Genomic DNA, 15656 nt, shown 5'->3' on the forward strand with positions numbered 1-15656 from the left:
AAAAATGCGCTGGATATCACAATGAAAATTTATTGGTCGCCCCGACGCATATAAAAAGGATAAGAAAACCTTTTCCTTTTTCATTCCACAGCTTGTTTGTCCCTTTGACTGCTTCATATTATGCCAGCACTTCCCGAGTTTATCTGCAGGCTAGACGAGAATGAACGTTGCGTCAAGCTATCTGATGTCTTACGTACGAACACAATCATAGTGATGAATCACGACTACGGCAAGGAGTTCGATCACACGACGATTGAAAACGTATCGTGTGCCGTATTCAAAGAAGCCAAAGAGAAAAGCACGAGACCCATCGAGGTAAGCAACCAAATATCCACCAGCATAATAAAACAGACAAAGTTTTAATTGAACTATGTATCTTACTGTAGTTTGTCAAAGATAACTACTAACTCGATTGGGTCGAGTTCAGAGCCGTATTCATGAAGTATGTACAAATACTAGTGATATGCAATACCTTAATGCTGACCAGTTTCCATCCACTGTTTAAAAATAGTACAAGGCTCAGAGAGAAATGCAAAGACTAAGAAGAGATTTCTCGTCTCGAACCCTTGAAAGTGTCGGGGAATCAAGTGAACATTTAATCGGCGAACTATCAAGTCATTATTGCCCTATCGTCTTATAGACATGGTTCATATGCTAACTTGTTTTATAGCTATGTCACACATAGCGGTGCACTTCAGTAGCTCTGTGGGGGATTGACGACTGTTGTGGCGACGCCCTTGGAGATGGGAACACCGTTGCTATTTCGAACGGCATTCCCATACTTGCTGGAAAGTCGTCGTAGTGAGAGTCCAGCAGGTCCTTTGTTCCACATTTATGCGAAGTGGCCAGATCTACTGTATAATCCCATAATACAGCAGACTATGGGGAAGTCGAAACAACAGCAAATGTCAATGAAAATCGCTATCCCACAGTCTTCGTCAGTTACTCTTGTTCTGCCAAATCGCTAATGCGTGTGGCGCCACGTCTCCAATGGCGAATCTTTTCCCTCAAACTTAAGAAATCCATTCCAGCTTCTTCATCCTGTAAATAAGTTAACATATGAACCATAGCTACCAAGCGATAGGGCAATAGTGACTTACTGCAGGATTAAATAGTTCGTCGATGAGATTTTCACTTGTTTACCTAAAACCTTCCAAGGTTCTGGAGGAGAGATCTCTTCTCAGTCTTTGCACTTCGGTCTTCAACTTGCGCTGGGTTTCGAAAAGTGGATGAAACGGGTCAGTAGTACGGTATGCATATCATTCGTTTCTATACATATCTCTCGGATGCGGCTCTCAAGCTCGACCCAATGGAGTTGTTAGTTACCTTTGACAACCTAAGTTACATAGTCAATCAAAACTTTGTCTGCTTTTATTATGTTGATGGATATTTGGTTCCTTACCTCGATGGGTCTTGTACTTTTTTTTGGCTTTTTTGAACTTGTTACACCACACGTTTTTAATTGTTGTATGGTCGAACTCACTGTCGTAGTCATGATCGATCACTGTGCTCGTGTTCGTGCGTGTGAAATCAGAAAGTTTGACGCATGGACATGATCGTCGAGACTGCAGACAAGCTCGGGAAGTGCTGATGCGATTGGAAGCAGCCAAAGGGACAGGCAGGCTGCGGATGAACCGTAAGGGGGTTCTTTTTCTTTGTATGCGTCGGATAATGAAAATTCGGAGCATATGCAGCGCGCCCATCAGTAAAAGCGACTTTTCTCCAGTCAGCAGCCGTCCAGTTCTTCTTGCGGGCAGGAGTCAATGGCCTCGCAGGCTTCTTGTTCATAGCCTTAAAGTTGGCTGCAGGCAAAATGAGTCCGGATTGGTTGAGGGTAAACAGCTGTACCCTCAGTAGCCAACTGCGCAGCAGCCTCCGCAGCAGTGCTGTACGCCCAGTCAAAAGTTTTTTGAGGAGCAGACGTGCAAGGTGGCCCCAAATCTTCGGTTTGCGGCTACGTTTCTGATGCGATTCCACTTTATGATTCTTGGCAAGTCGCGAAATTGTCGCCAGTGAGACACCGCTTGTGCGAAAAGCCACCTGATAAGTGTCACCAGCAATAGGCCGTGCTTCAATAGTGTTGCAAATATCGTCGGAGATAGCATTCATTTTGCAGGCAAAGATGGCTGGTTAGTATTAGTGACCAAGATGTCAAGTTCGAGAAGTGCGGGTCAGATTTCGGGATAAGGGAAAGAAGAAGTGAAAAAAAGAACGAAGAAAGAGCGAAGCTGCATCTGCTTACTGCGAAGCAAATCTTGTATGACCGCCAATTGCAAAAATTTCCATCTTTGACAGCAAGACAAAGAATCACTCCTGAAATCACACAATGCAACACGTAAATAATGGTTCATTGAAAAGGGACTCTTCAAGCCTGTGCGGACCGATAATGTATTTGAATAAATAAAGCGGGAGTTTTAAAATAAATCGCATAAGGTCAGCAATCCTATACATACAATGGACTAACACTGGTCACTCTCTCCCTTCAAGAAAGAAGCAAAAAGAAACAAAACACGACTGAACGAACGCTTTTGACAATGCGGGAGTTCCCAGAATTCCCCCTTCCTCGAATTGCTCGATTGTTTTGAATCTCCGCTAAACTTGCCCATTCGAACCCATGTTGCTAAGCCACCAAAGTAAGCGTCCCTTCTTTGCGGCATTTTGCTGGCTCTTTATCTTTGGTCCATTTGCTCCATCTTTCTCACAATATGCAACAACGATTATTCACCAGCAGTGCAGCCGTTGCAAAGTACTACAAAGTCACCCTGAAACGATCCACCATCGGCCTTTCTCAAGATTATCGAGCAGCCGCAAAGACTTTGGGTCTTGTTCGTCTCCATCAAACGACATACCAACCTGTCAATCCTAGCACAGCAGGTCTCATTCTCAAGTTGAAAGAACTCGTTCATGTCGAAAACGTGGCATCCATACCCACCAAGGAACAATTATTGGCAGCAAAACCCGAGCGAGGATACAAAGTCATCAACAATATCCTGTAAACGTACCTGATGTCGGTCACCAGTCATTCATGATTCAGCATCAAGGAACAACCACCCATTGGAAATAGTCTATATAATTAAAATCTTTGAAAAATTAGCAATTTGTAAATCACATGACTTCCACACTAAGCTATCGGAACCTTTTTTTGTGCCTTCTCTCTTCAGAACCTCTTATTATTCTTTTCTTTTTTTTTGGTGCCTTCTTTTCTTCTTCAACTACACTAAGCTATCAGAACTTCTTGATATCTTTTTGCAATACACCAAGTCATTAGAATCTCAATTCTTTCGATATTGGTGCCTTTTTTTTTTTTTTTGTTCATCTTTGAACCATGCCTCGCTGCCCATCTTGCAACGGCAACGATCACCAGCGTTCTACCAATCGTCGTTGCCCAAATTTCTCTCCACGAAACACTACTATAAATAATGGGCGAAAGAAACAATGAGCAGCAAAATGCGGTTTGCACCAGTTGTGGTCAAACAGGACATCGTCGTCGCTCAAACCGCCATTGTCCCCTTCATAATCAAGACGGAAATACAGAAAATTTCAATTCTAGGCCCAATGTGGCTCGCGATCCCAATGTCTCGATGCCAAATCTTCATAATGTAGGAGCCATGAATGTCATCTGCAGCCACTGTCAGGCACGAATGTGGAGTGGAGAAAAAATTGCTGGAAGTACTATGAATGATCCTAAGTTTCAGCTCTGTTGTGGAAATGGTCAATTTGTACTTTCTCCTCTCAAACCCACCCCTCCTTTGATTGCCTCGCTTTTGACAGGGACTGGGGCGCAAGCAAAAGATTTCCAGCTCAAGATCAGAGCTTATTGTAGTGCTCTCAGTTTTACTTCTCTTGGTGTAAATTTAGACGAAAGTGTAATGAATGGCAGACGGGGCGCTTACTGCTTCCGTATTCATGGAAGTGTTTACCACTTGATGGGATCACTACTTCCTGCTAATGGCCAACGACCTGCATTTGCACAAATATACGTCCATGATACTGACAACGAAATATCAAATCGACATGCAATTGCAAGCCATCTCGCGCGAGACACCTTGGAAGTACTTCAGCAATTAATGCATGAAACCAATCCTTTCATCCATCTTTTCAAGACAATGGCCCAATACATACAGGATAATGGTGGTGCTTCCAACATCAGAATGATTATTCGAGCTGACGATGCCCCAGATCCACGACGCTATAATGCACAAATGCTTCTGAAATTGGTGTCATTATCGGTGAAAACGCAGAGTCCTCTGGAAGGGATATTGTGATCTGTACGCGTAGTGACCAACTGACATCAATCAGTGAGATGCATCGCCTGTATGACCCACTCCATTACGTGCTGATGTTTCCTGAAGGCGACCCTGGGTGGAACATTGAAACTCGATCGACCAGAAACGACAGAGTCACCGTGATGAACTACTACAGTTTCAGATTGATGTATCGAAATGATGGACACCACTTGCACCTCTTTGGCCGACTCTTTCAGCAGTATATCGTAGATATGTATGCCAAGATGGAACAAAACCGCCTCAATCACCTTTGCCTCAACCAGTCCCGACTGCGTGCTGATGTGTATTCAGGCGTACAAGATGCTCTCCAACTTGACGACAACAATATGAATATGAATTCCATCGGTCAGCCTGTCATCCTTCCGTCGTCATTCATTGGCAGCCCTCGAAACATGCAACAGCTGTACCAAGATGCAATGAGTATCGTCAGATGTTCGGAAAGCCTGACCTCTTCATTACATTCACGTGTAATCCAAAATGGCCAGAAATTCGGAATGAGCTTCTTGCTTCACAGACAGTATCTGATCGGCCAGATTTGACAGCACGAGTTTTCAACCTCAAGCTCAGAGCTCTTTTGAAGGATCTAACAAAAAACCATACACTTGGAAAAGTAATTGGCTACGTTTATACCGTCGAGTTCCAGAAAAGAGGATTGCCTCATGCGCATATTCTACTCATTTTAAAAGAAGCTGATAAACCTGTGACGCCAGAGCACTACGATTCTATCATATCGGCGAAGATACCTGATCCACAGCAGTTCAAATGAACATTTCACCAAAAATATAGTATACCCTGAGTTTACCAATAAATATCCCCAATTGTGATCTTGAAGATCACGGGCTCCACCTGCGCCCTCTACCTCATACGTTAGAACTGGCACACCTTCATGCCATTCTAACCACACCCATGGTAGCATACCCTGAGTCTACCAATAAATATCCCCAATTGTGATCTTGAAGATCACGGGCTCCACCTAGTTATATAATTAAAATCTTTGAAAAATTAGCGATTTTGTAAATCACATGATCTACACTAAGTTATCAGGACCTGTTAAACGTTTTTTTTTATCTTTCAACCATGCCTCGCTGCCCACTTTCACGATAATAGGCGAAACAATCAGCAGCAAATGCCGTTTGCGCCAGTTGTGGTTAAACAGAGCATCGTCGCCGTTCACATAAAATGTGAATGGAGCTCTTTTTTGAAGAAAGGTGATTGACGATACGACGATCTGGTGTTTTGTAGCATCATTTAATTTGGGTTATCTGTCAGTTATACTGTATATGCCCTTTCATTCTCTTCAGTAATCGAATGATACATGGAGCAGATATGCTTCGATCTGTGTAGCTCATCATTCATGCATCAGTGAGGTGACTATTGTTTCATCCATGGAAAATCACATATTTTTGTCCGAATTTTTTTTTCTTCTTTAGTTTTGCATCTCTTCTGTTTGCCTGGAAATCCCTCACTATCATTGCATCCATCATCCATCATCCAGACTATGGCGTGTATCTGATCCGGTCGATTCGATTATTATGAAAAAAGGTACCTTTTGTGTGATACGACTATCCGTTTTTCGACAAGAAAAAATTTACCTGTCCTTTTTCTCTATTCTGTCTTTAGCTTTTGGTTTTCTCTCCGGTTTTCTTTTGCCTGGCAAGCCATTCAAGCCATCCATCCCTCCAAAACCTTTCTACTTTGTTCGGGCACCAGATTGTGGCCAATCCGGTTTTTGTCGTCAAAGGACATCTTCGGTCGTGTGGCTCTCTTTCTCATCGGGAAACGCTGACGCGTCCTCCTCATGTTGCCCTCATTTGGATTCCTACTCTTGATATCGTCTTTCATGTAAGTATTCTTTTCGCAGTCTTCCCTCTTTTTTTCGCCACAGGGTTTTTTGTGAGATTTTTACTGACGCAAGTTTTATTTTCTTTTATTTTTACTCGGGAAAACTATCGATATCTGGCCTCCAGCTCGAAATTACCGGCACTTCTGACCACATCAATATCTTGGCCCTGCTCAAGCTGACACCACCGCCCCAAAAATATTCCGCCGCTTAACTGTTTCTGCAAGCAATTTTCTTTTCCGCATCGAAGAAGAAGCTTACGTGTGGTCCGTATACATATTTTCTTTCGGCACAATGTTTGATTTAAAGGTAAACCAACCGCAAATGTTCCACTTTTTGGCCCATGTGGTTGACCTGATCATCATTCTTGCATTGGCAGAGTGACTATTGTTTCATCCATGGGAACTCATTCATTTTGTCTTCAATTTTTTCTTTTTCCTTTGGTTTTCTCCCTCTTTCCGTTTACCTGAAAAGCCCTCAATATCATTGCATCCTCACCCGCATCCACATCCATCATCCATCATCCAGACTATGGTGTATCCGGCGTCTATCTGTAACCGGTCAAGTCGAGTATTATCAAAAAGGTACCTTTTGTGTGATGTGACTATTCGTTTTTCGACAAGAAAAAACTCACGTTCTTTTTTCTCTACCCCTTCTTTAGCTTTTGGTTTTCTCTCCGGTTTTCTTTTCGCTTGGCAAGTCATCCATCCCTCCAAATCCTTCTACTTTGTTCGCGCTCAAATGTGGCCAAACCGGTTTTTGTCGTCAAAGGCATCGTCGGTGGTGTGACTCTCTTTTTCATCGGGAAACGCTGACGCGTCCTCCCCAGGTTCCTCTCATATGGATTGCTGCCCGTGGTATCGCCTTCGATATTTCTTCCCGACCATTTTATTTTGTAGTTGTAGTATGTATTTTGTATTTTAGTGAATAGTCTTCTTGCAGTCTTTTCCTCCTTTTTTTTCCCACAGGGTTTTTAGGGGGTTTTTACAGACGCACCTATTGTATTTACTTTTTTTTTTTTATATATTTGTATCCTTTCTTTATTTCGGTCGGGAAGCCCTCAGTATCTGCTGCATCAAACATCAAAGGTAAAATATCTCAACGAAATTTGAATCAACCAAAGAGCTTACTAACTCATTTTTTTTAAATACCCAACATTCCCACACATCTTTGTAGATCTATCATAACCTTGGGCGGGACAGAACGGAGGGGGTCAATAAGTGCTGCTTTGTTCATTAAAAGTGTTTCATGGTATGCCAGAGTATTGACATTAATATACCAAAGTTCCATCAAGAGTCTCGCCCAGGTTATGCCGTATTGCGTTAGGCTTTTGTCTGACGAATGTCGCTCAATGTAAGAGTGCGGCATCCAGTAGCAGGTGGCATCCATTGCACAGCGGGTGTACGGCTTGTTATAGTCAAGATCAGATATAAAGTATAGCACATGTAGCAGAGCAATAAATGCATGTGTTATTGTACAGTACAAAAACTGTTGATCGTTCCCCATTGTACAAGGGTTTCCAACATGTTTCTTTCCTGTTACTTGTTATTGCAAGGAAAAGAAATGGCGGAACAGAGTGTCGCGGAAACAGTTTGGTTGACACAGGAAAACGAACAATTCCGATTTTTTTTTACAGATGAGTGGAAAAGCAAAGGAAGACAATTTGAATTGGGTCAACTTTTTTACTGTGTGGTGTAGAAGGAGTAAAAAAAAAAAAAAGTGGGAATCATCAATGCATACAAGAAAATGGGACAACGTGAGGAGGATCATAAACAATAAGGAATGGCACACACTGGGGAGAGTTCAGATAAACAAAAGGGCGAATCAAAGAATTTACATATCAAATTACATTACATAGACACAAGAGATCCGTTCAAGAGCTCATGCCAAGGTCGGCATAACATTTATCACACACACGTTGATGTTGCGATGCCAGGACTTGAACGGATTCCAGCGGACTGGCCGGATCTTGCAGGATCTCGGATGGAGCAAGATAAGCGCGAGACGACGAGCATTTGTCACATACAATAAGACCACATCGACGACAGTGATGGCGTCTCACCAATAATCCAAACCGACGACTGCAACGACGACATTCTTTCGCTTCCAGATCAGCTTCCCACGCAAATGGACGGGGACCTTGAGATTGCGTCGCTTGTTGTGTAGATAACGGAGACGTAAACTCATCCATGGGGTCATTGTGTCCGAGTAAATCTACGGCATGAAGTCCGGATGTATCATGTTGCAGCACCGACGTCGATGCTTGCCAGGGTTCAACCGACTGCGAATGCGTATTGGTATTGGAACCGAGACGGGACCATGGATTGGCATCAAAATCAGAACCTATGGCCGCGCTAGGTTCGTTATTGTAAACCGCCGAATCTCGAGCAAGTCGGTTGTCAGATGATTGGACGAATCCTAATTCTCGGGCGAGCTCCTCGTTATGTTGAAGTGGGGCAGGAGAAATGGGAGTCGACAGCTTGGGAGCCAGTTCGGTAATCTGAGCATTCAGCTTGTCAATATGTTCTGAATACGATGTCACCAGGATTGAGGCTTGATGTTTACGGAACTGATTATAATCCGCTACAAACAGGACAAGACAACAAAACAAAGACAAGAAAGATGAGATCACGGTCACAGTGCCAAAAAAAGACCAAATAAAAAGAGAAAATATAGCACTTACTTTTGATGCCTGCCAAGAGCATTTGCACCGCTTCTTCGTAGGAACGCAATTCCTTGGTAAGTTGACGGATGGTGTGACGAATAGGTTGACCTGCATCTTCAGTGGATGCAGATAATTCACGTTTGGTCGCTTGCATGATTTCTTCGGCGTAATACAAGTAGTCGCCTTGCGATTCATTCTCCGGATGATCGGTGTCATTGGGTAACGTAGTATTGGTTTTGGCGAGATCCATGCGCCGCTTCATCACGCGTACCCAGCGTCGTCGTCGGACCCACCCGTATCCTGCGGTAGGGGCTACAGGAGTCCAGGCGTTGTCGGCTGTATCAAAGGAGCGAGCATATTGCCATCCTGACGTGGGATCAATACGGGGGTCACTGTAATCGATTTGCCAGTCTGTCAACCAAAACCAGTTGGATCCGCCCGGTGAACGTCCAACGTTGCTGGGTGGTAGACGCACCTCTTCCTTGGAGCAAGAAAGACCCGATGGATGTAGAGACCAAGGACCCTTCACATCGTATTTTGTCAATGCGGTGGCGCTGAACTGAGGTTTCGATAAACCCAGAATCGAAGTGGCTCGTTGATTTTCATGGAGAACCACCATGACCGTCACATGGAAATCCAAGAGATCGTAATTCGAGCTTCTTTGCGATACCACCATGGGGTCTGTGCCTATAAACAAGCGGATTGCCGATTCAGTTTTCTTTCCTCAACACATAGAAATAGAAAGCGGAGGATCGTGCTTTTTTGGAATGGACTTGGAGGGTATGACGTACCTTGCTCGATGTACTGCATTTGCCACCACTTGGTTCCTGCTTTTTGGAGCATTTCGCAAATGTAAGATTCGCCAGCGGCGGCACTCACGTCGTAAGCGGCTTCCCCAAAGCTGTTTTTGACCAAAGGATCGGCATGCGCTTCATCCAGTAAATATTCAACAATGGACATGTATCCCTTGGAGGCGGCATTGACTGTGAAGTCGTGGTTTTCAAGGAGAGTAACCGAGCGCGGAAAAAAAAAATGCGAGGGAAAAAAAATGAAAAAGTATGGATCGACAAAGAATTAGAAGACAAAAAGGAATTCCTTCAGGGTTCTGATACACTTACTTAGGGGGGTGTGCCCCATTTTACTTCGCACGTCCACGCGAGCTCCATTTTCGATCAACAATCGCACAATAGGAAGATAACCCCGTGAACACGCGTTATGAAGGGCTGTCCAACCGTCCTTGTCTTTCTGATGGATATTGGCATTTTTCGTCTGGAGATAACGCACGACATGGTAATGGCCGTTGTACGCTGCTTTTAACAGGGCGGTCTAACACCAAGACAACGAAATGTTAAAATTTATGCAATCATGTTGTGACCTCCAAGAGGCCGGGTTTGAATATTTTTTTAGATACAAACCTCGCCTTCCTTATCCCTGGAATCCACGGCAACTGAATATTCCTCGATCAGGCAACGCACAATGTCAACATGACCGCGCGAGGCAGCAAAGTGAAGCGGAGTTAATCCCGTGGAAGGATGAGGGTCATTGACAGCTTTCAGTGGATCCGGTAACAGTAATAAGATTTGCTTGAGCAAAATGAGATTGCCCGCCGAAGCCACGGCATGAATCGTTTTCTGTTTTTGCTCCGGTTTCTTTTTCACAGGCACGTTAGGCGGCAAGGCCATGAATTGCGGTAGTTTGATAAAGTTGTTGTGAGAATAGCCATAGTACTTGTGGGTCTCGCCCGGAATAGGGGGAGTACAGAATTCCAACGCCATCCTTTTGTTCGACTCGAAGATGTGGTGCTGTGAGTTACTGTCAAAAAAAAGTTGCCAATAGTATTACCAAGTCAGAAACGATTTGACCCTTCTTTTTTCTTTTGGCCAAAAAAGAAAGATAAAAACTAAAAGGGTGCCTCCTTTTTTTTTTTTGGCTTGGACAAAAAAAAAGGTTCTTTCCACTGTGTCACTTTTTTTTCCCTGCACGTCGTGATAGTTGCCAAATACAGTAACCTGGGATGACCCTTCAACTTCTTTTTTATAGTTCCCCTTACCCTTTCAACGACATACATCGAGGAATATTAGGTGGATGATCACTCCTTCAAAAAAACAACGCAGAACCAAAGAAGCAAAAGAGCGCTCCAATATTGTAGTTTTGCAAAATCAGACGCGTGGCAAAGTTCCTTCGTAGGAAATTGACAAACAGTAAGATTCACATTACTTTTATGGTCAAAGGCCTTTTTTTTCCCATTTCCCTTGAAAGTGATACAGGGACAAACCACTCCATTTTTCGTTATCCGCTATTTATTATCCACGTTTTTTATTTTTTATTTTTATTTTTTTTCTTTGCTTCAATCCTCTTTGCTTTTTTGTCACTATTCATTGATTTATCTGTCTTTTTACTTCCTTCTTTTCTGTGTTGAACTCTTTGGATATTTAAGAAAGCAAAAAGAAAAAGTATTCGTTCTCCTTTCTTGATTTCTATAATTTAAATTCTATAATATTTTCTACTGTTTTTATTGTCTTCCAACTTTGCAACCATGGTGACAGACGGCTCTGTGATTACTCCACCGCCCGAGGAAGACAACACCGCTACTCTGAACTATAAGCCAAAACCGCTCATGCCGGCCTCTGAATTTGCAAACGCATTGAGTATGATCAAAGAGCAAGACGATGAATATGAGCAAGACACTGATCACGTACGAAAACAATACGAGAATATGTCCTGCAACGAAATTTCCCAACGGTTGGCTGAGAGTTATAAGCAACTTTCAGAGATGCTGGGAAGCAATATGGTTCTGACTCCGTCGTCCACTTCATCTGATAAGACCGACATTCACACATTTGACATTCCGGACGAAGACGATCTGGATGATGAAAACTCTCTTGTTGAACGTTCCGACTTGGACGCGGACACGCGAAAATCCAAAATGACCAAATTGTTCTATCGTGCTGCTTCCAGCGGCGATCTGCCAAAAGTGACGCGGCTTTTATCCGAGGATCGATACCGACAATGGATCGATATTGACGCCAAGGACGATGACGGTACTACACCTTTGATTTATGCTGCCTGCTTTGGTAAAACGGATATTGCCCAAGCATTGCTATCCGCAGGTGCAAAGACCGATATTCAAGATTCCTGTAAGTTTCCCTTTTTACTTGGATTGGGTGGGACAAACATTATTACAGATCCATGATCACTTACCAAATTATTTTCATGCTCGTTTTCATTTTCTTGCGTTTGACTTGATCATTTCTTGCTTCTTCATTTTTTTTTTTGTTGCTTTGCATCCATGCTTCTCCCTTATGCTTTTCATATTTCTGCTTTTCTCCTCCTTTTATTGTGAAACGCACTCCTTACCTCTTGCGTTTTTTTTATCATTCTTTTTTTTTTCATACCGAAATGACTGTTTTTTCTATATGGCCTGGCGTACGGAAAATGAACAGTTGGATGGTCGGCTCTGATGTGGGCTACCAACAATAGCCATGGAGATCTCGTTAAAGTTTTGCTGGAACATGGCGCCTCGTCACAAACCAAATCCGCCAAAGGTCGAACGGTCTTTGATTTCATCAATACCGACAATCAAAAAATCGTCGATATTCTAGCCACCAATCCACGTGACAGCATTTCATCCACATCCAGTATTCTAGGACGCACTGCCGGTAGTCTTTCTTCGTCTTCCTCCAATGCAGGTGATTGTGATTTTTATTATCAATCGACCGTGGAAGCCTTCGACAGTTTTATGGCCGAGGAAGCCGATCGGCGTCAGAAACTGTTGGCAACCGCCGCCGCGTTGGTGGACGGTAGCCATGGTGCAGATACTCAAGAGGATGCGGAAGACGATTTGGATAATGACGACGATTCTCTTGATGGAGATACTACCCTTGATCTCATGGAATTCCGATGGGACAAATGTATGCCCGATCAAATGTTTGTATTTGCTGCGGACGATTTGGAGTACATTCTCGATACCATTATCACCAATATCCAGTTGCCGGTTCGCTCTCAGCAAGAGATTTGTGTGCCAGCCAATGTTGTTTTCCTCAGTGCCCGATTTGCCCACTACTTCTCCAGTGATGAACTCTTGCACGAAGTCTTGGATGGCGCCTTGGAACGAATGAGTCAAGCGATCAAGGTAATGTTTCGTGGGTCTTTGAATGATGCCGTGGTTACTTGAGTCAGAAGGTTAATGCATGTGTGTGTGTGTGTTTTTTTTTTCGTCTACAGGCGAATACACGCAATGTTCATGTGCTGGCATTCTGGATCACCAACTTTACGCAAATCCTTTATTACCTGAAAAAGGACACTGGCCTGGTGGTGGCCACTGCCGAGTACCAGCTACGGTTGTCGGAATTGATTTCGGAAACGTACACCATGATTGTCAATGATACGGAACGTCGACTCTCCAAAATTTTGCGTCCGGCAATGTTGGAGCACGAAGAGATTCCTGGCATGGATAATGTGGACTTTGCGGACGACTGGCATCGATTTTTCCGTCGCAGTAGCCGCCGTTCGGTGATTGTGCCTCCGGATGGTGGTATGGCCGTTCAAATGAAAGGTGGCAACCAGGCTTCGTCCAATGCTATGGTTACCATTTCGCCGCACTCGATCACGAGCTTGCTGTCTTCCACTTTATATGTCTTACAATCTTACGATGTTCACCCGACCGTGATCATTCAAGCCCTGGCTCAGTTTTTCCACTTTATGTCCTGCGAACTGTTCAATCATATCCTGACCAACAAAAAGTTGCTGTGCCGTTCCAAGGCGTTACAGATTCGCCTCAACTTGTCAAAGATCGAAGATTGGATTACGCAGAACAACCTTCCTGGTAACCTGACTTATTATTTGAATCCCACCATGCAGCTTTTACAGCTACTTCAGTGCTTGACGCAACTGAATGAACTTCCCAGCTTTATCAATACGGTCAGGAATTTTGATATGCTCAATGCGCTTCAAATCAAACGGTGTGTGGTGAATTATCGATACGAAGTGAATGAACCGCGTCTGCTAGACGAAATTGAAAAGTACGTGGTGCAACTGGCCGAGGATACCGTCCGTCTCAAGCAAGCCAGACAGTCGCGTTCCCTCGATAAAGCCCGCAGAAGTGTATCCATGTCCCGTACACAGAGTTTATGCTTGCAACGCAGTGCCTCGCGTCGCGACAGTATGTCGAGCTTTGTCGGATCGTTCATGTCCAGTGTGGGGTTAACTACATCCGCTTCGCTGCCTTGCACGCCCGTGGTTGAACATGCACCTTCTTTACCTATCAAGGAAGAATCAGCTGAAACGTCTATGCCGTCATCGGACGACGGTGATGACTCGGAAGACGACGAGGATGATGGGAAGGAGATCGAGGAAACACGTGATTCGAAATTCATGCTCCCTTTCTCCGTGCCTACCACGGCTCATATGGTGTCCATGCTTGGCTGGTCTCCAGAGGATCCCAAACGTGATATCAAAGAACGACAGGTCGTCCCAGTAATACCCGAAGAGTGGATGGATAGATTGGACAAAGGTCATCAAAGCTAAATGACGATCTATCCTTGTTCTTCCTCATCGATTCCATTTCCCTTAACCAGCAGTAATCCGCTTTATTTCCATTTTTGTGTTTGTTACCCCTCTCCCTGTCTCTCTCTCTATCTGTCTCTATTCATCATTTTGATGGGGTTCTTTTTTAATTTCTTACAACTCCTTTCTCCCTTATCTCTCTTTTATGCTGTAAATTTACTTTCCTTATGTTTCTTGTTTCTATTCGCCTCCTCTAAACCGTCCTAACTAAGAAAAAAAAAATAGTCAAACTTAATCCCATGCGAAGAAAAAAATTCCCCACTTCCCTACACACACATTATATTGCACGCACACACATTCTGCACACACAAAATCACACAAATACAAATACGCACCTTTTGTTTTTCCTAATATAACTTGCCTCCTTTTCCCATGACATTGAACCAGTTAGACTGAAAGTTTCATTGCCTGTTGATTTGTGTACCTCCTCTCACAGTAACTAAGAGAAAAGATAGTGTTTCATATCGCGCACTTCTGAATTCGGAAACGTGCACCATAGCGACATCATGTTAAAAACCATCTCATCATTTGAACAATAAAAGCAAAATCGAGGATTGGGACGTAATAAATAACTGCAAGCCAAGCTGTAGGCAGAAATATTCAATTTGCGGATCAGTCCTATCATCATTTGGCGCATCCGAAAAATTATAAACTCATGAGATGCCCTGAACATATCTATTTCAAAATCCTTCAGGTCTTCGATATCAAACGAAATTTTTCATATCAGTGCGACGTCTTTAGCCTTCAATCTTGTAGACAGGTATTGCTTATTCATTGTTGGTAATTAATGACTCTGCTGAAGCGGTTTATTTTATGGTTCAAGTCAAAACAATAATACTCTAGATTCGACACGGATGCGCATGGATATCGTGACAGCTAAAAACTACTAGTGCATAAGATGAATGTTGCTTGTTACATGGGAATAAGAGGTATTACTGTCTTTTTTTTCTCGAATATCCAGGCAGTTAAATTTGTTACTTGGAATATCGATATTCATGCCTTCCAAGCTTATCCTTCAGTGGAATGGTAGAACAAAATATTCAGGTAACTGTATGTTAATTTTTTTCAAACGTACTGCATTGGCTGTTTCCTCGGCAATGCGTAAACGTCCCCAATATACTTTGCTAAGACTTCAACGGGATAGATCAAACTAAGGGACAAGCCTTTGAGACAGGCCTCACATCGACAACGCCAATAACTGGATTTTTAAATAGACTTATGGCTCGTCATTTTTTTTTCTCTCATCGTGCCCCGCAAATCAGTTTGGAAAATTAGCAGATCCAAGTCACGGTGCGGTCCG

The 15656-nt window shown here is 43.4% G+C and overlaps 4 protein-coding genes across 4 annotated transcripts; 2 read left to right on the forward strand and 2 right to left on the reverse strand.

The window, feature by feature from the left end:
• Window positions 1-1216: 1216 nt before the first annotated feature.
• BYT42DRAFT_139165 (uncharacterized protein) lies at window positions 1217-2295 on the reverse strand. The gene is made up of 2 exons (XM_051562233.1): window positions 1403-2295; window positions 1217-1336 (listed from the first exon to the last, which is right to left on the reverse strand). Exon 1 carries the CDS (start codon window positions 2107-2109, stop codon window positions 1531-1533), a length of 579 nt encoding a protein of 192 aa, XP_051418799.1. The 5' UTR covers window positions 2110-2295; the 3' UTR covers window positions 1217-1336; window positions 1403-1530.
• Window positions 2296-2356: 61 nt separating this feature from the next.
• BYT42DRAFT_587489 (uncharacterized protein) lies at window positions 2357-3321 on the forward strand. Its single transcript, XM_051570175.1, has one exon. The coding sequence runs from the start codon at window positions 2706-2708 to the stop codon at window positions 2994-2996; it is 291 nt and encodes a 96-aa protein (XP_051418800.1). The 5' UTR covers window positions 2357-2705; the 3' UTR covers window positions 2997-3321.
• Window positions 3322-7815: 4494 nt separating this feature from the next.
• BYT42DRAFT_139264 (FYVE zinc finger-domain-containing protein) lies at window positions 7816-9903 on the reverse strand. Its single transcript, XM_051562234.1, has 4 exons — window positions 9583-9903; window positions 9096-9478; window positions 8810-9047; window positions 7816-8709 (listed from the first exon to the last, which is right to left on the reverse strand). The coding sequence occupies exons 1-4, from the start codon at window positions 9749-9751 to the stop codon at window positions 8000-8002; spliced, it is 1500 nt and encodes a 499-aa protein (XP_051418801.1). The 5' UTR covers window positions 9752-9903; the 3' UTR covers window positions 7816-7999.
• Window positions 9904-11327: 1424 nt separating this feature from the next.
• BYT42DRAFT_618186 (uncharacterized protein) lies at window positions 11328-14317 on the forward strand (the record flags this gene model as incomplete). The annotated part of the gene is made up of 3 exons (XM_051572252.1): window positions 11328-11928; window positions 12235-12923; window positions 13016-14317. The coding sequence occupies 3 exons, from the start codon at window positions 11328-11330 to the stop codon at window positions 14315-14317; spliced, it is 2592 nt and encodes an 863-aa protein (XP_051418802.1).
• Between the last annotated feature and the right edge of the window lie 1339 nt (window positions 14318-15656).

The sequence above is a fragment of the Radiomyces spectabilis genome, assembly GCF_025331425.1.
Source record: "Radiomyces spectabilis strain NRRL 2753 chromosome Unknown BYT42scaffold_16, whole genome shotgun sequence".
Taxonomy (NCBI): Eukaryota; Fungi; Mucoromycota; class Mucoromycetes; order Mucorales; family Radiomycetaceae; genus Radiomyces; species Radiomyces spectabilis.